Source organism: Mercurialis annua, linkage group LG1-X (genome assembly GCF_937616625.2).
Source record: "Mercurialis annua linkage group LG1-X, ddMerAnnu1.2, whole genome shotgun sequence".
In the NCBI taxonomy this organism is placed as follows: domain Eukaryota; kingdom Viridiplantae; phylum Streptophyta; class Magnoliopsida; order Malpighiales; family Euphorbiaceae; genus Mercurialis; species Mercurialis annua.
Window position 1 is genome coordinate 43,119,134 of NC_065570.1, and position 23,852 is coordinate 43,142,985.

Genomic DNA, 23,852 nt, shown 5'->3' on the forward strand with positions numbered 1-23,852 from the left:
GGATGGCGTAACCTTTATTCAAGTGACGTAACCTGAATTCAAGTAGCGTTGTCCAAATTGTGAATGACGTTACCGCCGTTCGATTAAACTAACAGTATTAATCTGGGAATCCTGAGATCCAAGCGAGATTAATATCAATTCTACTCCTAAACTAAGATTCAATCCGGAGATTGGGATAAAAAGCCTGAGCTTTGGTTTTTGATTAATGATGTGTTGATAAAAATAATAATACCATGATACTAGCTATTTATAGGGAACAAACCGTAATAGAGAGTCCTAATCCTAATGAGATTCTATCTCCTAATCAACAAAAGAATTTAAATAAGAAAAAGACTAAAAATAAATATAGCTCCTCATTGGGCTATCATCCCATATGAGCCCATTTAATTCTCTCATCAAGTCTTGGGTTATTGCATACCAGGCCTCTTACCCGGATCTCTGGGCCGGTGCAAACAATGCCCCCAACAAGCTTAGAGTTTCAGCTCTGGGCTTGTTATTTTCGGCCTAGAGACTCAAATGGGCTTCGCTCCACACCATAAGTCCCACGTGGTAATATTCTTTTTGACTTTTGAACTTCAGTAACCGCATTTCCCGGGTATAAAATATCCAATATTTCCTTTTTTGGATTTACCTGAATCTTTGACTCCAAAATTCTCTCAAATCTGTTGACCTCTTGCCGATTTTCTAGATCCGAATCGCCTATTCTTCAACTCGAATCACCAAGTCACCATGTCTCAACAAGAACAAGCCGCTCTCGAAGCATCCAACAAGATCGCCGAAGTTAAATCCAACGCACCGTCAACTTCCTTCGAGGTAATATCAGAATTAGATGACAACCGATTTTCCGTAGGTCCGATTCTCACCACTCCTTCAGAGCTTTGTGAAACCGCCGTTCCCTTCCCAGATCATGCCCCTCCTCGCTTCTCAAAACAACACTACTCGTCCGTGTGGACCGGCGAGACCTTTAGAAACTGGCCAAGCACCAATGCCGATTACAAAAACTGGGTCTTAAGGCTCCATGGGTACTATGGCGATGTCTGGAAAGTTATAGGTCTATACGATAGTCAGAACACCTTCCCCATCGCCAAACACTACTGTTTCGGGGCATCCCTCTTCTGGTCTGATGCCACCAACACTTTCTGCTTCCGAAGATAATGGACTTGGCTTTCATGTTCAATGTCAACATAACCGGTATCCGAGTATCGCCTCTTTCTTGTCAAACATCCCCGAACCTACACCTTGGCCCTGAGAAATCCGCAAAAAGTTTCAAGCACTTCCTATCCAGTAACATCGGTCAAAACAATCAACCACCGACTGCCAATGAACACATCGCCTTTCTTGCGTACTTCCTCGCAAAATTCATAATATGCCCAGCCTCCTTTAGGGTTACCCAAGAATGTCTCCGTATCGCCGTCGCCTTAGCCGAAGGTCACCCCTTGAATATGGGAGAATTTATCCTTGGATCGCTCTACAGATGTCTTCACAGTATGATTAAAGACAACAGAGTGAAGACATATCGGTGTCCCAGTGGACCGATGTGGATAATCCAAGCATGGATGTTTATGTATTTCCCCGACATTGTCAAACTCCCTGAGCGAACTTCGGAAGCATGCTTTGGCTATACACTGTTCCAAGGAATCGCAACTTTACCGCACCTCAAAGAAGTCATCGGCTATTTCTTAGAAACCCGTGAACAATCGCCCAATCCATGGTGCCCTATCTTGAGCATACCATTTCCCCCAAAGTGGTTAACGTATGGTTGGGAAGTGACGGAAGACTCTGAACTGGACGAGGAACTCCACTCTCAATGGTGGGATAACTGGAGTAATGCCTTAACCAGCCGCAATCTTATAATCGGTAACAGTTTTAAACATAGTGGATCGGAGGCATACTGTCCAAATTACTTATCGCGTCAATTTGGCTACACACAAGCGATTCATTGCCCCTTTTTGATCGACCGAAATAACTATGGCTCAAATCGCCCCGCTTTACCGACCATCAGGCACATAGCTTACCTTAGCCATCTTCACGAAAAATATTTACCCTCGCCTGATGAATTGCCGATACCCGACGGGAACCCTTCATCTACAGATGAGTTTGAAGAGTGGTGGGAGATTGTGATCGGCCTTAATTTCGGATTATCGGCAGAAGATATCATTAAATTGAATATTTTTCAACTTCCTGAAATGAAGCGAAAACGTACTCACGCTGATGTTTTTCTTTTACAGGTCCCACGGCCGAAGAAAAGGAAAGGTAACTACGAGCATCGCCTTGAACTTATTAAATTTGAGCGTTTTTACAAATTCAAGTACGACCCCACCAATCGCCCCCTTTTTAGTTTAAAAATGGAAAACCATCGAAGAGAAGCTTGGCGAAAATACGTACTCAAATGGAGGAAAGTATGGGAGAAAAAATATACACATCGGCCATACCTCATCTTCCAACAGTATATTCGCCCTTCTTTCCGATATAACGCACCTTTAGTACCCGATTCCGAATATATGTTAGCCGATAAAAAACCGAAATCTCACCCTAGAAAGGTAACATTTACTGGTTATTTTGTACCAGGTAATTGTAAGGACATCGACAAATTCGTCCAGGAGATGAAAATCCCAGCTGGTAAGTCATTAAAACAGTAATCGTCCACTTCTTGCCTACTTTGAGTTCTAAACATTCTTGTTTCATATTGCAGAAGTGGAGAACGAAATGGAAGGGACGATTATATTCAACGAAGACGAAGAAGAAGATGAGCAACCCCTCAAGATAAAAAAGGTTGGAAAGAAACCGATAGCCACCAAATCGGCCGCCAAGCCCAAATCCAGACTGGAAAAGGTCCAACCAGCACCTGTCAAGCCTTCGGCGGCGTCGAAAGCCGCTTCCCCAAAGCAACCCGATGTTGGTGCTCAGAAAAAGACGAGTACTGCTCGTATATCCATCAAGATGAGTGGGAGCTCTGTTGATCGCCCAAGTGTCGAAGCCTCTCCTATTTCAACATCAGCCACTGCTACTGTTTTAGCTCTATGACTTTCAACTCTGAAGCCTGATATGACTCGCACCGAGGCTTTAAAGGTACATTTCTATTCTCGAAACTGTATGTCATCGCCTATGCATACAAAGCTAACTCTTCCTTTTGCAGACTAAGCTCCTTGCTTTTGATTCCGACTCCGAAAGCGATGTTGAAGTCTCTTCCGAAGGCTCCTCTAGTTCTGAAGAATCGGACACCGGCAATTCCGAACCTGACGTCAGCGTGCATCTTAACAACATCGCCGCAATGAAAGAGAAGAGTGTGCAAGTGCTGGGCGATCTAGATGAATCAAAGTCACTTAAAATCGCTAGAGGCGCTTCTCTTGGTGAAAGACAAAAACAAGGTAGCAGAGAAAGCAAAGAAAACCATCGTCAACATACTCAAAGAGCTTCCGAATCTGACTAAGTTATATGCTGAAGCCGCTCCTGCCAGATCTTCCTATGAGTAATCGTTGGAGACCAAGCGCAAGCTTGATAACGAATTCGGCTCACTAAGGTCGAACGCGAAAAAGACCTCAGATCAACTCGCTCCTCACACTTCCAAGATGGACGAGTTGAAGTCCAAGATCGAGGAGCTTCAAGTGGAGCTCAAAGCTGAAGAGGAAATCGCTGCCCCTTTGGAGCAACAACTTGATGATTTCATCTCCCAGGGGACTGACCTGAAGTATCGCTGGAACCAGCTGAAGAAATCACTGGCGAGTGCTAAGAAACGATATTCAGAAGCTGTGAAGAACCTATCTGACATTCTCAGTGCCATGGGCGATTTGTTCAGCCATTTTGGCTAATTTTTGTAATACTCAAACAATTTACGATGTTATGAACTAAGCTTTTATTGTATCGTTTTTGAAACACATTTTTTATCAGAAATGTTGAATCGGCTTTATTTCCGAAGTCTCAAATTTTCTAGCGTACGCTAATCTTTTGTGTTATTCTCATCGGCGGGTGCCCCGATGGTTTGAGATAACAAAACTCAACTGGGAATCGGTTTTCTTTAAAAAAAAACATATAACATTTGATCGGCTGATTTTCCGATGCTTCTACAATGTTAATAAAACTAAATCCAAATAAGCACAAAAGTCAGTGCTTATGATTTACAATTTTGCTAGTAATCGGCTTACGTTCCGATTCTTCTGTCGGGTCACTATCGTGCAGGGTCATCGGCTGGTGTTCCGATGTTTGCATGTCATATTTCTACTTCTCAAAAATATGTCTGTCGACCCCTTCCCAGCAGATCGGTACTTATTTCATGAGATATTAAGCGTTTACCGCCCTATCATGAATTCGTCCTTCTATATCGGCAAGTACATACGCACCATTACCCAATACTTGGACAATCTTATAAGGTCCTTCCCAGTTTTGGCAACCATTTTCCTAGTGCTTGTTTCTTTGCCCCGATAGGTAGAATGACTTTCCAAACAAGTTGGTCTAGCTGAAACTTCTTTTCTCGAACTCGCCTGTTGTACGTCCGTTCTACCCTTCTCTTCTGAGCCTCTAAGTGGTCAAGCGCCAATAATCGTTCTTCGTCTAAGTCTAAAGCTTCAAGCACCATTTTGTCATGATAATCGGCCTTTGTCAAGACGTGTTGCATCTTTCGACTCGTAGATGCCACCGTCAATTCCATTGGTAACATCGCGTCATATCCATACACGAGTTTGAAAGGTGTAGTCCCCGTAGCCAATTTCTGACTCGTGCGATTCGCCCAAACGGCTTCCGTCAACAACTGATGCCATTGTTTTGGATTATCTTCTATTATCTTCTGGATTATCCCCTTAATCGCTTTATTAGTTGCTTCAGCTTGACCATTTGCTTGCGCATAATACGGAGTGGAATGTATCAATTTGAATCCCATATCTTTTGCGTAATCGGTGATATCGCTTCCGGTAAACATAGTTCCTTGGTCTGTAGTAATAGTCTCTGGTAAACCATGCCTCAGGATAATGCACTCTCTAAAGAACTTTATGACAGATTCCTGACTTGGTGACTTCAATGGCACGACTTCGACCCATTTGGAGTAGTAATCGGTAGCGACAATCACAAATGTATGTCCTTTGGATGACGATGGGTATATTTTACCGATTAAATCGACAGCCCAACCACGAAACGGCCAAGGTTTAATGATCGAACGCAACGTCTCTGCCGGAACATGCTGAACGGGACCGCACTTTTGGCATGCTTCACATCCTTTGGAGTATCGGATACAATCTTGTTCCATTTTGGGCCAATAGAACCCATATTTGTGAATGAGCCACCTCATCCGTGGACCAGCCTGATGTGCGCCTGCGATCCCTTCGTGTACTTCGGCCATAACCAACATAGCCTCTTTTGGGCCGATGCATCTAAAAAGCAAACCATCACTCCCTCTTTTGTATAACTCATCGGCCAGAACTACATAATTGAAAGCTAAAGTTCGTAATCTTCTGTTGGTCATATCTGGTAGCTCAAACCATTTGGTTATTTCTTTCCTCCAATCTGTAGAAAAATCCAATTGGTACACGGAATGAACTGCTTTGAACATCGCATCGTCTCTAGTTACCAGGTTTGGCGTATCTCGCTGGATTGCCTCATATTCATAACAAGGTTTATAACCACTACCGTGTTGTGCGAGATCATTTGCTTCCATGTTGTCACTTCTCTCTGTGTATTCTAACCATGTGTCTGAGAAACCACCGATAAAATGTTTGGCTTTGTTGCAGTATCGGATTAAAAGTTCTGACTCACACTTGTATTCTCCAGCTACTTGTTTTATCACCAACAACGAATTTCCCCATACTTGGATCGATGTTGCCCCCAGTTCCATCAAGATTTCTAAACCCAAAATGAGAGCTTCATACTCGGCTTGATTGTTGGTGCACTTGAAAGTTAAGGAACAAGACATTGTGAACCGTGCCCCCGAGGGTGAGACGATAACGATTCCCGCTCCGGCACCCCTATCTGTTTTAGAGCCATCAAACCATAATTTCCAAGGGTGTAGTTCCATACAGCCGATTTCCTCCTTTATGGCGATCCCTGGGTGATCTGCAAGGAAATCGGCAAGGACCTGTCCTTTCACAGCTTTCTTAGGCACGTACACGAGAGTGAACTCTGACATTGCCACAGCCCATTTTCCCATCCGATTCCTGAGATATGGTCGGGATAGAATGTATTTTATTACATCGGTCTGTGCAAGGACGTAAACTACGACTGGCAGCATATAGTATCTCAACTTGCAGCAGGTGAAATATAAACACAAACACAGTTTCTCGATGTCTGAATATCGTGTTTCAGTATCGGTCAGAGCTCTACTGAGGTAGTAGACCGATCTTTCAATACCTTGGTCCTCCTGCGCGAGCATACACCCTAAAGATTGAGGAGCCGCTGATATGTATAGCAACAAAGGTTGGTTCGGCTTTGGTGGCATCATAATCGGCGGCTTCACCAAGTATTTTTTCAGCTCGTCAAATACGTGTTGTTGCTCAGGGGTCCATACAAACTGGTCGTTGTCATTCCCTTTCAATAAAACGCTCCAACTGCGTAATCGGCCGGCTGTATTTGAAATGAATCGCCTCAGAAAATTTATTTGTCCGATCAATCGCTGTAGTTGTTTCTTGGTCATTGGATTTTCAGCATTGATTATCGCTTTTGCTTTATTCTTATCTACCTCCACCCCCCGCTGGTGAACCAAAAAGCCCAAGAAATTTCCTGCCGATACCGCGAAAGCGCATTTCAATGGATTCATCTTCAAACCATTAGTTCAGATACGCTCAAAACCTTTTTTCAAATCGGCCAGGTGCGCCGCATTGTTTGGCGATTTTACGACCACATCGTCGATGTATACTTCCAAACATTCCAACCCTTCAAACATTTTGTTCATAGTCCTTTGGTAAGTTGCACCAGCGTTCTTTAAACCGAAAGGCATCACGATCCATTAATATGCACCAATCGGCCCAGGGCAGCGAAATGCGGTTTTAGAAATATCGGCTTCGTGGATCAACACCTGATTATACCCGGAATGGGCGTCCAAAAAACTAAGGATGGTATGCCCGGCTGCTCCATCGATTAGCATATCAGCTATCGGCATTGGATACTCATCTTTGGGTGTTGTCAGGTTCAAGTTTCTGAAATCAATGCATACTCGTAGCTTGCCGTTCTTTTTCACGACGGGCACTATGTTGGATAACCATTCTGTGTACTTAGCCTCCCGTATGAAGTTAGCCTCTTTTAGCCGATTAATTTCTTCCCTGATCAGCTCCTCGACCTCTTTTGACATTCGTCTGGGCGGTTGCCTAAATGGGCGAAAGCCATCCTTTATGGGTAACTTGTGTTCGACAATGGATTTATCTAAGCCCGACATTTCTGCATATGACCACGCGAAACAATCCTTGTATTCTCGAAGAAGCGTTATCAATTTGTCTCTAAATGTAACGTCGAGGCTTGCGCTAATGTATATCGGCTTGGGGAATGTATCTGACCCTAAATTAACCTCCAAGAGTGTATCTTGGACTTGGGCTGGATCGTCCCCCAACTTCCCCGTGGCTATCTTAAGGTCCCCTATTTTCAAGGTACCGGTGGGGTCTTGATCGGGATCCTCGTATATGCACTCCGCGGACAGTACTCTGTGACTTAGTGCTAAGTCTCGGACTTTACTTCGCAACTCCGTATGTCGTCTATTCATCGGAACGTTGCAAGATGGTGGATCGGCCGCTGCCCCCGAGGGTAACGTCTGTTGGCCGATCCGCATTGATGAGGATCCTGGGACTGTTTGTATCCCGATGACTCAAAGATTGGATGTTCCTCACTTGCTCGTCATACATCATAGCTTCTAGAACGTTGCTATCTTCGCCGAAAGGGCTTGGATCGCCCTGCACTATCTCGGCCTCCCCAGCTTCTCGCCATAATATCAGCATCTGATGCATGGTGGAAGGAATGCACATGTTGGAATGAATCCAGTCACGGCCGAGTAACACGTTGTAATTGCTTCTAGCATTAACAACAAAGAATCTTTCTTCAGTCTCGACTCGGCCAACCTTTATTTTTAGGGTAATGTATCCTTCGACGGGAGTCTCGCCTCCAGCGAAATCCGTCATGTAAACTCAGTGGATTCCAGCTGGTGACGTTCTATTCCGAACTTTTTGAGCATTCGGGATGGCAGGATGTTTACTCCTGCGCCGTTGTCAATTAGCACTCTTCCAATGGCGACGCTATTTACCTCGGCCATGATATATAACGGCCTGATATGCCTCGTCATTCTTGTCGGCGGTTTGCTTAAAGACACAACTGCCGAAGCATCGGCACTATTCTCGTCCGGGATTATAACATCTCCATCCAAAATTGACTTCTGTCCTGGTTTATTCCTGAATGAATCCGGAAGAGTAACTACTTGGACCTCTTTTCGGTTATCGCTTTTCGGAATCCACGCTTTGAGTTGCCCACCTTGGTGTACAACGACTAACTCTTTTTTCACAAGCACCCAAGCCTTCAACTGGCCATCTGCGTGACTCAGGACTACATCCTTATAAGATCGCCTATCACCGTTTGGAAATTTCTCCACTTTTGCTGATATAGGAGAAGGTAGCTCATTATCCGAATTTCGTTTCTTCTCCATCCAAACTTTCCTAAGTTTCCGTTTCGGTGTATCAAAAGATTCAGCTTCCGACCGATTATGCTTGCCTTGGGTCGTTTCTGGACTGTCTTTGGTTGCCCCCAGTCTTTCTTGAATCGGTCTCTTAGTACCGAAAGAAGATGTAGTGGTGGATAAACGGTCTTTGACCGGCACTCGGCACCCTGGTGCCGTTTTGGGCTCTGCTGCAACTAGTCGCGACTCCTGTCGCATTCTCTGCATTCGCCTCTTCTGTGTCTTGGTCATACGAGGGGTCTCCTCCGTTGGCCTGAACACCCTTTTGAAAATCGATCTCCCCTTTTGTCCAGATGGAATGTGTTGCTGCCACTCCTTTGTGGGCGACCTCGGCTTAAAGGTTTTGGGGTTTGTTCAAGCCGATTTCTGGACGAATTCGGTCCGAGGGCGGCTCTGACAATGCTGACAATGTAGGCAAATCGGCTCTGGCACAATTGGCTTGGTCGTTCGATGTTGCCTAACTACGTTATTCACTACTACTCTTTGCCGAGGTTTCTTAGCACTCCATTTCTCCAATACGTTCCCAATACCCAATATTTGGTCCAAATTGGGCTGAATCACGTTGATCAAAATGCATTTTGCATCGGCCTCCCTTCTGGCGGGGAACAACAATTTTCCTTCGGTTATCGCCTTTTGGACCACGTTTCTGAATACGGCGCAATTATTGGTGCTGTGTCTCCACGAGTTATGGAATTTGCAATAATCTTTGCCAACCAGCTCTTCGCTTGATGGTACAACATGACCTTCGGATAGGGAGATTTGCCCGTCTTTTAGCAAGGCATCGAATATATCATCGACCTTTGTCAAGTCGAATGAATATTCCTTTTGGATGACCGCCATCTTATTCTTCTTTACGTACCCCGGCTTCCTCAACGCTGAGCACTCCGTTGGTTTCTTCCCTAGGAACTCGGCCATACATATTTCATCGTCGGATGAATCATCTTCGCTATCAGTAACGACGACAACATCCAACTGATCACGGTAATAGGTACCTTTTGAGGATCCTCGCCTCTGTTCTTTCTCCTGGAGTAATCGTTCATAACCCGTAACTCTGTTGGTGAGTTCAAACAAATCTCGAAAACGGTGGCCTTCGAAATGTTCCCGCATGGCGAAGTTCATCCATTTCACAACCATCGGCACGCAATCTCCTTCGGATATATGGGTCATGTACCTTGTTCTCAAATTCCGGAAACGACCGATATATTTCTCGACGGATTCACTAGGTAGCTACGAAATTCTTGCCAGATCGGCCAAGGTAACGTCGGGCGGCGTTCTGTAAAATTCTTCGTGGAATTTTATCTCCAGGTCATTCCACGTGTCGACCGAGTTAGGCGATAAATGGGAGTACCACGTGAACGCCACCTTGGTGAGGGAACTAGCGAACAAACGCAGTTTCCAGAAGTCGTGGGCTCCTGCCTCTCCACATTGAGCAGAAAACCTTGCGATGTGTTCCACGGTCGACTGACTTTTCTCTTCGCCTGAGAATAAGCTAAATTCGGGCACTTTGTAACCTCTAGGGAATGGGTATATTTTATCGATCCAATCCGGGTACGGCTTCATGTATGAAGGCCTAGGCATCGGCCTAACGTCGACGCCTAACTTCTCCAGTTCATCTAGCAATTGCCCCCAATTATATAAGTTACTGCTCTTTCCCATGGGGGCATTATTACTCCCGTAGATGTTGTCCTGCGGCGACTGCTGGTTCGGGCATTGTTGCCCCGGCAACTGGTCGTTGCCTTGGTACCTTCCGGCCCCTGAACCAGACGGATCATAGCCCTGGTGTCGTGCTGCTCCGGTGCCGGATGGGTCGCATCCATGATATCGCCCGACTCCTGATGCGAATGGATCACCCTTGGCACCCGCTTCTCCCTCTGGGCATGTTAACAACCGCACCGATCCATAAGTAAAGCCGGCTTTACTCGGCGAATGCCCCGCATCGTCCGAACTACCGAGACCGCCATTCCTTTGCGACGTCGAGGTATAATCGGCCTTACGGTAACTCTGATCGGTCACTGATTGTCCCGAAAAGATCTTTCCCAGATTGTCCATTGAGCTTGTCAAGTTGCTCAAGTTTTTTACGATTGATTGTTGAACAACTGCTTGGTCGGCTAACATCCTTTTGAAGGCATTGGACATCTGTTGCATCGCTCCGTCAAACATCTGCCGATTTTCCTGAGCTATTTCGTCTCTCATAATGGTAAAATCGGCCCTAGATAACGACGGGCGAGTAGGTGGTATTTCTCGGGAAAATTCATCGAAGTCTTTCTCCACGTCATCGCCTTCCATAGCTTTGTTGCTAGCAGAAATCACCTCAGGTGTCGTATTTTGAACTCCTTTGGTCTGTGGCTGCTTATCTCCTTTCGCCATGATGGTGATGATTTCTGGATCCGGTTGTTCTATTTCTCCGAATTTCCTTTGAAATTTCGCTCGGCTTTGAGACCGAGTTTCCCTGTAATCGTTTGAAAACACACCGGTTTTTGTGCTGACCATAAATTGTCCCCAGTGGAGTCGCCAAAAGATGTTCGCGAGATTTTCACCTTGCTCGAACCTTTGAATTTGTTAATGGGTAATTTTAGGTACTGATGCTTTAACCGAGGTGCTCCTAGATGAGGTAAACAGGATTTGGATGACGTAACCTTTATTCAAGTGACGTAACCTGAATTCAAGTAGCGTTGTCCAAATTGTGAATGACGTTACCGCCGTTGATTAAACTAACAGTATTAATCTGGAAATCCTGAGATCCAAGCGAGATTAATATCAATTCTACTCCTAAACTAAGATTCAATCCGGAGATTGGGATAAAAAGCCTGAGCTTTGGTTTTTGATTAATGATGTGTTGATAAAAATAATAATACCATGATACTAGCTATTTATAGGGAACAAATCCTAATAGAGAGTCCTAATATTAATGAGATTCTATCTCCTAATCAACAAAAGAATTTAAATAAGAAAAAGACTAAAAATAAATAGGGATTTTTAGACAAATGTATATAAAATAGGAAAAGAATCTCACAAATACAATTTGACCAGGACTTATAGAAATTTACGGGTTGACTTTAAAATCTAGCAAAACTATGTTTCCTCTTTCGCATATATACGATTCAATATAAATAGGAAACAAAACCCATGCAAAATCAATCATTCAAAAAGTTAAGAGATTCTGTTAAACTCAAACAACAAATTCTCTCAAAATTTAAAACAGAGCTTCGATTAATCACTGATTAGAACACGATCAATTACAAAATTGATCATCGCGATCAATCACAGTTCAACAGAAAAGGATAATCAATCAAAACATTGGAGAAAAAGCGATGAATCACGACGACATGTGTTTACCAAACAATTTCGGTGAGTTTGATCAATCACATTTGTGCTAACTTTCAATCTTAATCGTGATTTTTAAACGAGCTGAAATATCATACAAATTTAACTAAAAACAGGTAATAATCAGTTAAACAGCTCAAATCAAACTAAATTTAGGTTTTGAATGATTCTCAAAATGTTTAGATGTGTTTATTTAGCTGATAGCTGTGAAAATTGTTAAAATTATGAGTTAAGTTATGTATTATGAGTTAAGTTAAGTTGTGTAAATTGTTTAATAATCAGTTAAACACTTTTAGTATTGTTAGTTTACTAAAAGTGTTCTATGCGTTTGAATATGTTACAATGTGTATGTGTACTGAGTGAATGTGTTACAACGTGTATGTGCATGAGTGAATTTCAGCTTTTGAGAATTTAGAAAAATTAAACTTACAGTATTTTTTTATAAGTTTTCAACAATTATAATTATCACTGTATTTTTAATTTATTTTAATGTACATTTCTTAGTTTAGGTATTCTGTTTATAGATTACGAGAACTTTTATAATAAATTAAGTGCTAGTAAACAGTTAGTAAACTCATAGATTACCACTGGATTTCAACAGTTTAATAGTTTTATAATAAATTAAGTGTTTATTTTATTTTTAGATAACTAATGCTATTTTTATAAGTTTATTGATTTTATATAAATATGATGCAGCAAAAGCAACACTTCAAGGTCTTGTATACTACAATGGAGTATGGGATAAAGATTTAAATTACTCCAACTATAAGGTGAAAGGAATAATAATAAAGGAAGACATAAACTTTCAAAAACTGAAGGAAATGATAGCTGGAATACTGAAGGTAAACCGCTGGGAAACAGAACTGGAAATGAAATATCGCTTAGAAGACAGCTACCAGATTTTAGAAGTTGAAGACAATGACAGCCTACAATTCTACATTGAACTAAAAAAAAAAAATGCGAGTAACTAAATTTCCTTTGTGTGTTACTAACAAAGTATGCGAAGAACAGTGGCAATCACCGGAACCTGAAAGCTTCAATTCTGCCACAATGATTGAAGGACAGTCAGAAAATATGATCTCCAGTGAAACAACAATGGATATTGTCAAATATGCTGAAATTTTGGGAGAACGGAATAGCAAAGAAGAAGAAAAAGCTGAGAGAACACCAGAAGACATCTCAATGGTCACTGAACCTAGTATAAAGGATATATATGTCGGGCAGATCTTTAAGGATAAAAAGATCATGATAACTAGTTTTTGTTTTTACACAATTGCTAACCACTTTCAATATAAAGTGAGTAAATCATGCCCGAAGGAATATATAGTCAATTGCTTAGACGACAATTGCAAGTGGACTGTAAGAGCCTCAAGAGATGGAAAGACAAGTATGTTTGTTGTTAGAAGAGTGAATAACATCCACACCTGTCCACCAGAAATTAGAATGGAAGACAAACGGCAACCTACATCATCAATAATTGGGGAATATATAAAAATAAAGTTTTTGGATGTTAAAACAATTTATTCCCCATCCGACATAATTGCAGACATACAAAAAGATTTTGGGGTGATTTTGAGTTACAATAGGGCATGGAGATCAAAAGGAAAGGCGCTAGATCAGATTAGAGGTAATCCATGTGACTTATATTCTATTTTGCTTAAATTTCAACACATGCTTTTACAAACTAATCCGGGGTCAGTAGTAGATATACAGACAACCGATGGAAAATTTGAATATGTTTTTATGGCTCTCGATGCATCCATAAAAGGTTGGAAGTACTGTAGACCAGTGATTGTAGTCGATGCGACATTTTTAAAATCAACCTATCGTGGAATGCTATTGACAGCATCCACCCAAGATGGGAATGGTAAGATTTTTCCACTAGCATTTGCTGTTGTTGATTCTGAAAATCATGCTTCTTGGGAATACGTTTTTGCAAAATTACTGGAAACTTTTGGTCGGAGGGCTGGATTGTGTATAGTATCAGATAGGCACGATAGCATATCTGAGGCAGTCAAAAACATTTTTCTAGAAGCAAGTCATGGAATTTGTGCATACCATTTACTAAACAATGTTAAACTAAAGTTCGGAAAGAAAACAAATGCAAAAGCGTTGAGAGAGTGTTTCTATGGAGCTGCAAAGTCTTACTCAGTTCAGTCTTTTGACTATTTCATGGGACAACTAGATGCTATAAATGTTGCAATTCGACCCTATCTGGAAAAAATTGGGGTCAAAAAATGGGCAAGAGCACATTGCAAAGACAATAGGTTCTCAACAATGACTTCAAATATAGCCGAATCTATGAATGCAGCTATCAAAGCAGTTAGGGAGTTACCAGTAGCGACACTTCTTGAATATTTGAGATTCTTGACGCAAAAATGGACTTACACGAATAGAAATGCCGCAATCTGTACAATGACTAAGTTGACAAGCAAAGCAGAAAATGATCTCAGAGATAACTATGCAATTTCTTTGAGAATGAAGGTACATTTTTTCACTCTTTTAGCAATATGTTAGTTAAACCTTTATAGACTATATATATATATATATATATATATATCTTTGACTTTTTTATCTTTGCTTCTATGTTTTTAATTATTGTGTTTTATGTTTTATTTTTTTGTATATATGTTTTCTAAACCTATTAATGCTGTTATTATCTGTTTTCACTCTTTTAGTAAACTGTTAGTTGCTAATTAGAGGACTAAATGTTTTATTATTTTTCACTCTTTTACTGACAGTGTTCTATTTATAATTTCTAATGTATTCTATAATTAAGTTATAACATGTTTTTTTATAACACAGGCTTCAACATCGGTTACTAATGTAAATGATGTGCAAGATGGTGAAAAGACATTTATAGTGAAACTGAGAGAAAAGAACTGTACATGTGGCATATTTCAAATTGATGAGATGCCATGTCCACATACACTTGCAATATTATCCTCACTACACCTAGATCCTTATCAATACTGCTCTAAATTCTTCACCAAAGAGAATCTGCTTGCAATGTATGATGGAGTTGTGTATCCAATGCCAAGTCAAAACAATTGGGATATACCTACTAAAATTGAGAGGATTGAAATACTTCCACCAATAGGAAAGATACCAGCTGGAAGACCTAAAAAAAGAAGAATAAATGGACCATTGGACACAATTAATCCAAGTAAGTGTGGAAGATGTGATCAAAGAGGACATAACCGAAAGACATGTCGAAATCTACCAAAGTAGAATGTTATTTTTCAGTAATTGATTTGTAATAAAATATCATTGAAATTTTTTAGACACTATTATTGTTTGTTTGTGAACAAGTTACATATGTTTACTAATAAAAAACTGATTTTGCATCTGAATACTTATTTACTAAATATTTTAAAAATATACTAAGTAATGTTCTTTTATTAATTTTTATACTCTTTAACAATTTGCATGTATATGTATATATATATATATATATATATATATATATATATATATATATAAAGCTTAACTAACTATTATCTATAGTTTTATATATATATATATATATATATATGGTAACTAACAGTTTATTAATGGTTAACTAACTATTATCTATATTGTTTTATATATATATATATATATATATATATATATATATATATATATATATATATATATATATATATATTTCAGTGAGTTAAGGGTTAACTAACATATTACTAAAAGAGTGAGTATATATATACAAAAAAGTTAAATGGTAACTAACAGTTTACTAATGATTAACTAACTATTATCTATAGTGTTAAATTTTTTTACTAATTAATGTTCTTTTATTAATTTTTATAGATTCCCCACTATCATGCTCAGAATAGCTAGGATTTTCAGAAGAAGATGTCATTCGTTTGATGAGAAATAAAAAGGAATATCGAAAATTCGAGTGGCTGAAGCTGAAGCAGCTACTTTCGAAGTACTCTTTAGCAATTTTTTAGTTAAATCTTAGTTACTTCTTTATCCTTAAATATAGTCAGGAAATCAAAGTGGTAGCTAACAATTTACTAAGGGTTAACTAACATATTACTAAAAGAGTGAATATATATGTATAAAAGTTAAATGGTAACTGACTGTTTACTAAGGGTTAACTAACAAAAATTTATACTCTTTTAACACTATTTTAGTTAAATCTTTGTTACTTCTTTATGCTTAGTTATAATTACATATTTTGGAATTGAGTATGCTTTATTTTTATAAATCATTTATCTTTTTAGCACAAAAATTTTGATCTTTCCATCATAAAAGAGATAAAACACAATAATACAAACATTCAAACTTAAAAAAATTAAAATTATATACAGTCTTCTAAGAGTTAACTAACAAGTTTCTAAAATTTTAAAAAACATTTGAAAAAACATTAGTTAAAGTAAAAAAGCATTCATAGTTTTAGAAAACCTATATAGAAAAAAAAACATAAAATAATCGAAACATATAAGAAAAGGCAAAAATTAAATATCACATATTGTTTTCTAAAAGAAAACTAAAAGAAAACTAAAAGGTTGCTAAAAGAGAGAAAAATTTAGTTTAAAGTAAAAGCATTCATAGGTTTAAAAAACCTATATACAAAAAAAACACATAATAATCCAAAAACACTAGTTTAACTAAAATCCATGCTATACTAAACTTTTACTGATTCAAACATACCATTAAAAATCCATACTATACTAAACATTTACTAATCTGACACCTTTTTCTTCCCTTTTTTTGTTGCTTTTTCATCGTTCTTCTTCGATTCAATCTCTTCATCACTAACAATATTTTCTGCATTCTTCATCATGCCATATCGGTACAACAGATATGAGAGATGCATCCGATAGCGATTAATATCCAGAGTCAACGGAATAGGTTTATTATGAACCAAATGCTCTGCAAACGCGAGAGTGAACACTACACAATCACTTTTAAAAAAAAAACTTAATTAATAATCAACAAATGACCTATTTAATGCACAAAAACGTAGATGTATATAAAACTATAAATATATAAATACTTACGTTTCTTGTTGCTCTGGAAGGCTGGAAACATATACAATATTGAAAGGATCACAAAAATCCTTATTCTGATAAGCAGGAGAGTTGAAATCAATGTCGCTCCTCATTTGATAAATATTCATACGAGTTAAAAACAGAGGAATGAGAACTGAATATTTCGTGGCTGCTTCCATTCCAAGAGCCCTCGACAAAGCTGATTGCATGGAATTATAGACATATATGCATCTCTCTTTAAAGACCAAACGTCCCAAAATCCAATGTTTCTGACTGTTCACGTGTATGGGAAAAAGAACCTCATCCACGTCCTTCCAATGAGTATTGCAAAGTACCTTATCTCCACGAATAAAATCAGCTACAGTACCACGCTCACTGACAGTAGATACATCATGCTTCTTCTTTTTTGTATATGCCACGTACGTTGCACACATTCTATCGTCAAACAGACAGTCAGTTGTGGTAATTCGCAAACCATCTAACAGCTTATACTTGGCTTTCTTGCGGATGTAATACATAACCACATTGATATGCTGTAAATAAAAGTTAAATGGAAATTAAAACCAAATGTAGTACTTAAACACAATAATAAAACAAGTAAAAAATACTTACAGATGACGTCAAAAATTGACCACTACACTTAATCGCATAAAACCATGATTTTTTCCAAATATGTTCCACTCCAAAATCCATTCTTGGTCGAATCATGTTGTCATTATCTAGATAAAACTTTTTCCTATAAATATCAAAACAAAAAACAGTTAAAATATATTTATAATGCATTAAAATAATAAAACTTAAAAATAGAAAAACGTACTTAAGATTAGGCCTTAGGCCACACTGAATCCAATCAACAAAATCTTGTAGTTCTGCACATTGGATATCTCCATCAACATTGTCGTCAAGAGGATTCAGTTTCTTCACACATTTTACGTTCTCTTTAGCCTTGATAAATGCTAGTGGCTTTGCATAAGGAATTTTGAACTCAGAGGCAATCTTTGAAATTTGCTGCCATTATTATTATTATATCAAATAAAATCACAAAAATAACTGTAAATACTAATTAGTAGACTATTAGTAACTATTTAGAACCTACTTAGTATCACAAAAAAACAGTAAATATAATTGAAATACTACCTCCGATGGACTGCCTCGATACACAGTAATTTCTTTCAAAGACGCCTTCTGCAACTATTTAAAAAAAAATTAATTTATAAAAAAACAACAATAAATTATTATTCACTATTAAATTTTAATAAATACCTCAGAAGCTTCTTTTGCAACTTGACCAGCGGAAGCTTCTTTTGCAACTTGACCAGCGGAAGCTTCTTTTGCAACTTGATCAGCAGCTTGTTGTTCAATACGATCAGCAGCTTGTTTTTCAATACGATCACAAACATAAGCAAGATCATTGAGACAAGCTTCATCAAATATAGATTCATCCTCTAATCCCTCATCAACTTCATAAACCTTCTAAATAAAAACTATATATTAATAACAGTCAAAAAACAAATAAAATGTATATTGGTAAACTATTGGTACACTGTTAGTAAATTGTCAAAAAACTTACTTTAAATCAGAATAAAAGTAATAAACAAATTACCTTGCCAAGAAGACCAGTGTCTCTTTCAGCTTTATCAACAGCGTCTATTTGAGCTTTATTGATAGCGTCTCTTTCAGCTTTATCGATAACACGTATTTCAACTGAGTCAAATGTACTAGAAGTCTCTTGTGTACTTGCTTCAAAAGTATTGAGAGTAGGATGACTATCAACTAAATCAACCTTAAAAAAAAGATAAAAATTTAATAAGAATGACAAAAGCACAAGTTAATTAATTAAAAAGTGTAAGGGTATTCAATTCTACCTTTCCGCTATCTTTGATATCATTTTCACCCTTTTGCATCACATTAATCCCCTCATCAACTTTCTTTTCAAAAAAAGAATCAACAGCATCAACCTTAAAAAAAATCTCAATTAGCAAACTATTAGTAAACCATAAGTACACCATTAAATAATAAAAAAAATAATTATTGAAACAGGAAAATAAAAATAATTACATTAGAAACAAGACCGGCTTCTATTTCAGCAAGATCAACAGCTTTGGTAAGACCCATTATTTCAACTGAATCAAATGTACTAGGAGTCCCTTGAGTACTTGATTCTAGAAGATTGAAAGTAGGACGACTATCAACATAATCAGCCTTACATAAAAAAAAATTAATAACCATATAAAGCCAGTAAATAATTTAATAAAAAATACCTAGAAAAAATTACCTTTTTGCTACGTTGTCTAACTTTTTCATTCTCTTTTGATACATCATTACCCTCATCAACTTTCTTTTCAGAACTTTCACCATCCTCACGATCTTTGTACGCATAATTGAACCTCTCGTCAACTGCATTCCCATAGTTTGAGCCATCCCTTCTCTCATCATCCTTTTTTATATCACCTGCTCTGTCATCTCTTTCACTTTTATCATCTGTCATGTCATCATCACTATTTTCGCTATCATCACTTTCCTCTCTATCGCGAGTCTCATTCGGATCAACCGTATCCTCACTGCCGTGTTATCATCGCTGTCATCAGTATGGTCATTCATATGATCCTTAGAATCACCGACGTCATCGCTTTTCGGTATGTCAGTAGGATCGTTCGCATCACTTTCCACTTTCTTATTCTGCTCATTCTCATCACCCTTGTTATCAATGCTTTCTTGATTCACTCTCATCGAATGTTCACTAACAGTTTCTTCTGAAGAAGAAACAAGAACACGAGCATCCACCTACACAAAAGATCAAAAACAAAATATAACAAGGTAAATAAAGAATTACATAAAAAGTTTACTAACTATAAAACAAAGGATTACTAAATGTTTACCTCGACAGTATCTCGACGAGCAGCCGCAGTGATTAGACTTTTCAATTCAACCAATTGATTCTTGACATCAGAGAATTCAGTCTCTATGAATGTCTTGATAGCAGCAAACTCATTGAACATCTTCGACTGATTCAAAACCAATTTATTAATTTTGGTTTTAAAATTAACTCCTTCACTATCCTCTAGCTCCATTTCGACTTTACGCTTTCCTTTTAAAAACAGCCCCTATAAGTTCAACAACGTCCTCTCCTCATCGGTTGGTGTAATATTGCATAATTTTAACTGAACAAAAAAAGACAAACAACATAAAAAAACAGTTAAATAAACTCAGCTACGTGATAATATACATACTGTTAAACAAATTCTATTAAATAGTTTACCAATAGTGTTCCAACAGTGTTCCAACAGTGTATGAGTGTTTATTAACATAAATATATAAAACCAGGGTTTATAAACAAACTCTATATAATTTAATTAAAGTATATAAAATATAAACCTGTTCAGCAGATTGATCAAAGAGGTTTCGACACAAATAAGACCAACTCTGAAGAGTTGTAACCTTCCAACGCAAAATGCGAGGAATTTCAGTTCCACAACAAGAAGCTATTCCACCTTCGAGAGCAGGGCAACACTCGAAAAACCAAGTTTGGAAGGCCAAAGGGAATCCGTCATATCGGCTTGAAGGTCGGGTATCAGAAGATCTCGATTTTTTCTTTAAAAAATCACAGTTTTTCCATAAACTGAGTTTACTTTTTAAAAAATCCAAAGTAGCATGAAACAAATCTTTTCCCCATGGGAAATTTTCAAAGTCACCACTACAAACAAGGTTAAAATGTGCATCACGAACATTTGACTCACTTTTGTTATTATATAAAAATATTTCAATGAAATACAAGACAGCCATTTGAAAAGCCTCTTCCTCGTTACTCCAACGCTTCGAAAGAAAACTATATTCCAAAAACTTTTTTGAAACTTTCTTTATATTTTCAAAACAGTTAGTTTTAAAATCAGAAGTCTCATTTTTGTACAACTTGAGATCAACACTACCAACACATTTCAGTCTAGTTATTAAAGCAAATTCATCAATAGAAAATTTTAACAACTGACCAGAAACTTTGATCCATAACTCATAAAACACAGGCTGTTTTACCTCTCTAAGAAGCAAACAGTGGATCAATTGGCCTTGAATTAAAAATTCTTGCATATTTAAAAACTTTCCAAAACAAGTTTGTGAAAATCTCTCCAAAGTTTCAGGGGTTAAATTTTTTTTTAATATTAGAAATGACATCGACACCCTCATTATGAGAAACCTTTGAATGAAAATGATCTTCAGGCCTGATGAAAAAATCCCATTCCTGAACAAATGCAAATAAAAGAATACAGTATATTACAAAAAACATAAAAAAACAAAAAAAATAGTAGACTGAAAGAGACTAGTTAGTAAACCTATCTTAAATTTAAAAAAATAAGAAAAACCAAACATAGCAAATACAAACACAGAAAAACCACAAAACTCAAAAGAAAACCATTAACTAACATTAAGTAAACTATAAAATAGGTTAATAAATTATAAAATTAGCTATTCAAAATTAATCATAACCAAAACAATTAAATCAGAAAAATATTGCGAAATATGAAAATTAAAAATTTCTAAATCCTGAAATAAAATTTTATTTTTAAAAACTATTGCTAAAATCAACAAATACACATAACAATAATCATTAATAAAAGTAAAAACACATATCAAAAATAAATAAAATATCATAATTATTAAATAACTAACAAAATACATGAAAATGCAAAAAAATTAAAACTATAAAAAGAAAAAGTCACCTTAACGGTACGCACAGCCTTTGAACTAGAAGCAAGAACAGATTTAGCAATTTTTTTTTCGAAACTATAACATTTTCGAAATCATCATCGTCGTCGTCTTCAACAACAACTCTCCTTTTGTGACCACTACTCTCAGCAAACTCAATCTTTCGTTTGCTTGAAGGATTCTTAATTTTAGGCATTACAGCCGTAGATTTAGGAGATCTTTTGGAAACAGACCTAGTAATCACCATAGTATAGAGAAAACTAATAAAATTGAAAAATGAAGAACACGATGATTAAGTGTGGAGAAACAGTTGAGAAAATTGGAGCTGTTGAAAAAGAAGTGTGTGGGATTCGAATTTCAAACACATGCAGACATGAATGCTTAAATGTAGTGAGGAAATCAAAGTTTTGATATAAACTGTAATCCTCTAAATGTTTAACGGTAAAAAGAAGAGAAGAAGTTATTAATCCTATATTTCTAATGAACTGGACCGGGCTGTAAATGGTGCTGGGCCTAATTTCCTCAAATAAATATGGCTTCTTTAAATAAGTACCCTACATGACTATAATTAATTAGATTTTTACTGTTGACCAAAAAAAAGTTGATGACATATTTTTTAAATTTCTAAATTGCACAAATAACTTTATGATATTTGAGGATTACTGTCAACTATAAAAAGGAAGGAAGTGGTTACAAGAATCAAAATCTCCTACAAAATCTCAAAGCATAAATATATAGCAATTAATATTCAAAAATCTTTAATAATCCTTAATTATAGCAACTGATAATTTGAATTATATGCCATAAACGGTAAAAGAAAAACCAAAAAAATAAAATGATTAAAAAAATTAAAACAACAAGCATTTGAGAAACAAAAAAAATCCAGTAAAACAAGAAATTCAAATGTAATTTCTATATATAGTGGCAAATACATGATTATTCAAATACATGATTCTTAAAAAACGAATAACAAATTTTGTAAACCAGCTGTAATTATTTTTTCAACAAAAAAAACGATTTGATTTTTTTTTAAATAATAAAATTTTACTAATAGTTACCCAATGGTTAACTAATATGAAAATTAACAAATTTTTTATTTTATAAATGCAAGAATGACAACATTAAAAAGTTCTGATATGACGGAGTATGGAAGGAAGATCTTTATGTAGACATTGGTTTTACTTTTCAGTTAACTAATAGTATACTACAAATCATTAAAAAATATCAATTTGTTCTTAATAACTTAACATTAAGTTGAAAAATAAAGTTAATATGAAATTAACATGCGGTTAACTAATAGTATGCTATTACTCATTAAATAGGCACTGTTAGTTAACTATTAGTCACATATTAGTTAATTGTAATTAAAAAAAGTAATTATCAATATATATTTATGTTTTATATAAAAAATTATACAAAGTTAGTTAACTATTAATTAACCATTAAAAAACATATAGTTAACCTTAATTATTTTTACATCATTGCTAATATCTCAATTACAATAAAAAAGACAACAGTTGCCAGCCACCGCGCCTTCGTTCATCATTCGCTTTCGTTTATCGTTCGCTTATCTTCGTCCCACTCCAATGGCTGCTTTCTTCGTTCAACTCAAACCGCCTTCGTTCATCGTTTTTTTCATCAGTTTGACAGAAAAAAACTGCAATATAAAAAATAACAAAGACGATTCAAAAACTTTAGAAATGCTTGCATTATTAAAGTTTCTGTTATAAATTAACTAATAGTATACTAATAGTTATCTAATGGTTAACTAACATGGATACTGACAGTTTATTTTTTAAAAATGCAGGAATGACAACGTTGAAGGTTGTTGTTTATTATAAGATCAAAAGAATTTTAATTAAATACGATGCAGAATTCTGAACTCTAAAAGCAATCAATATAAGGAATTTTTAGAACAATTACCTTGACATCAACGGGCGGAGGAGCAATCAGTTTGTTCTTTTTCACAACATTGACAGTGAAGTTCTCTTTTTCTTCTACATGAACTTCAATGTAAAAAAATAAAGACGATTCCAAAACTTTAAAAATAAATTGTAGAAGAAAAAAAATAATCCACCACCGCCACGACCTCCCGCCGACCTCCACGTCCGCCATCGAATCTTCCACCTCTTCCACGACCGCCATCGTCACCACAGCTTAATGGTTCAATTTATTGGTGCGAGATAAAAGACAAAGAG

At 37.0% G+C, this 23,852-nt stretch overlaps 2 protein-coding genes across 3 annotated transcripts; one reads left to right on the forward strand and one right to left on the reverse strand.

Moving 5' to 3' along the window:
• Positions 1–11,946: 11,946 nt before the first annotated feature.
• LOC126670366 (uncharacterized) lies at positions 11,947–15,190 on the forward strand. Its single transcript, XM_050364079.1, has 4 exons — positions 11,947–11,983; positions 12,656–12,801; positions 12,971–14,443; positions 14,765–15,190. Exons 1-4 carry the CDS (start codon positions 11,947–11,949, stop codon positions 15,188–15,190), a joined length of 2,082 nt encoding a protein of 693 aa, XP_050220036.1.
• Positions 15,191–17,772: 2,582 nt separating this feature from the next.
• On the reverse strand, positions 17,773–20,605 carry LOC126665145 (uncharacterized). Of its 2 annotated transcripts, XM_056104422.1 has the most exons (7): positions 20,332–20,605; positions 19,836–20,117; positions 19,232–19,740; positions 18,822–18,914; positions 18,220–18,739; positions 18,094–18,147; positions 17,773–17,964 (listed from the first exon to the last, which is right to left on the reverse strand). In XM_056104422.1, the coding sequence occupies exons 3-5, from the start codon at positions 19,442–19,444 to the stop codon at positions 18,533–18,535; spliced, it is 513 nt and encodes a 170-aa protein (XP_055960397.1). In that variant the 5' UTR covers positions 19,445–19,740; positions 19,836–20,117; positions 20,332–20,605; the 3' UTR covers positions 17,773–17,964; positions 18,094–18,147; positions 18,220–18,532. The 2 variants fall into 2 exon arrangements, with proteins under 2 accessions (XP_055960397.1, XP_055960398.1); XM_056104423.1 differs by lacking the exons at positions 19,232–19,740; positions 19,836–20,117; positions 20,332–20,605 and adding an exon at positions 19,015–19,189.
• Positions 20,606–23,852: the final 3,247 nt, after the last annotated feature.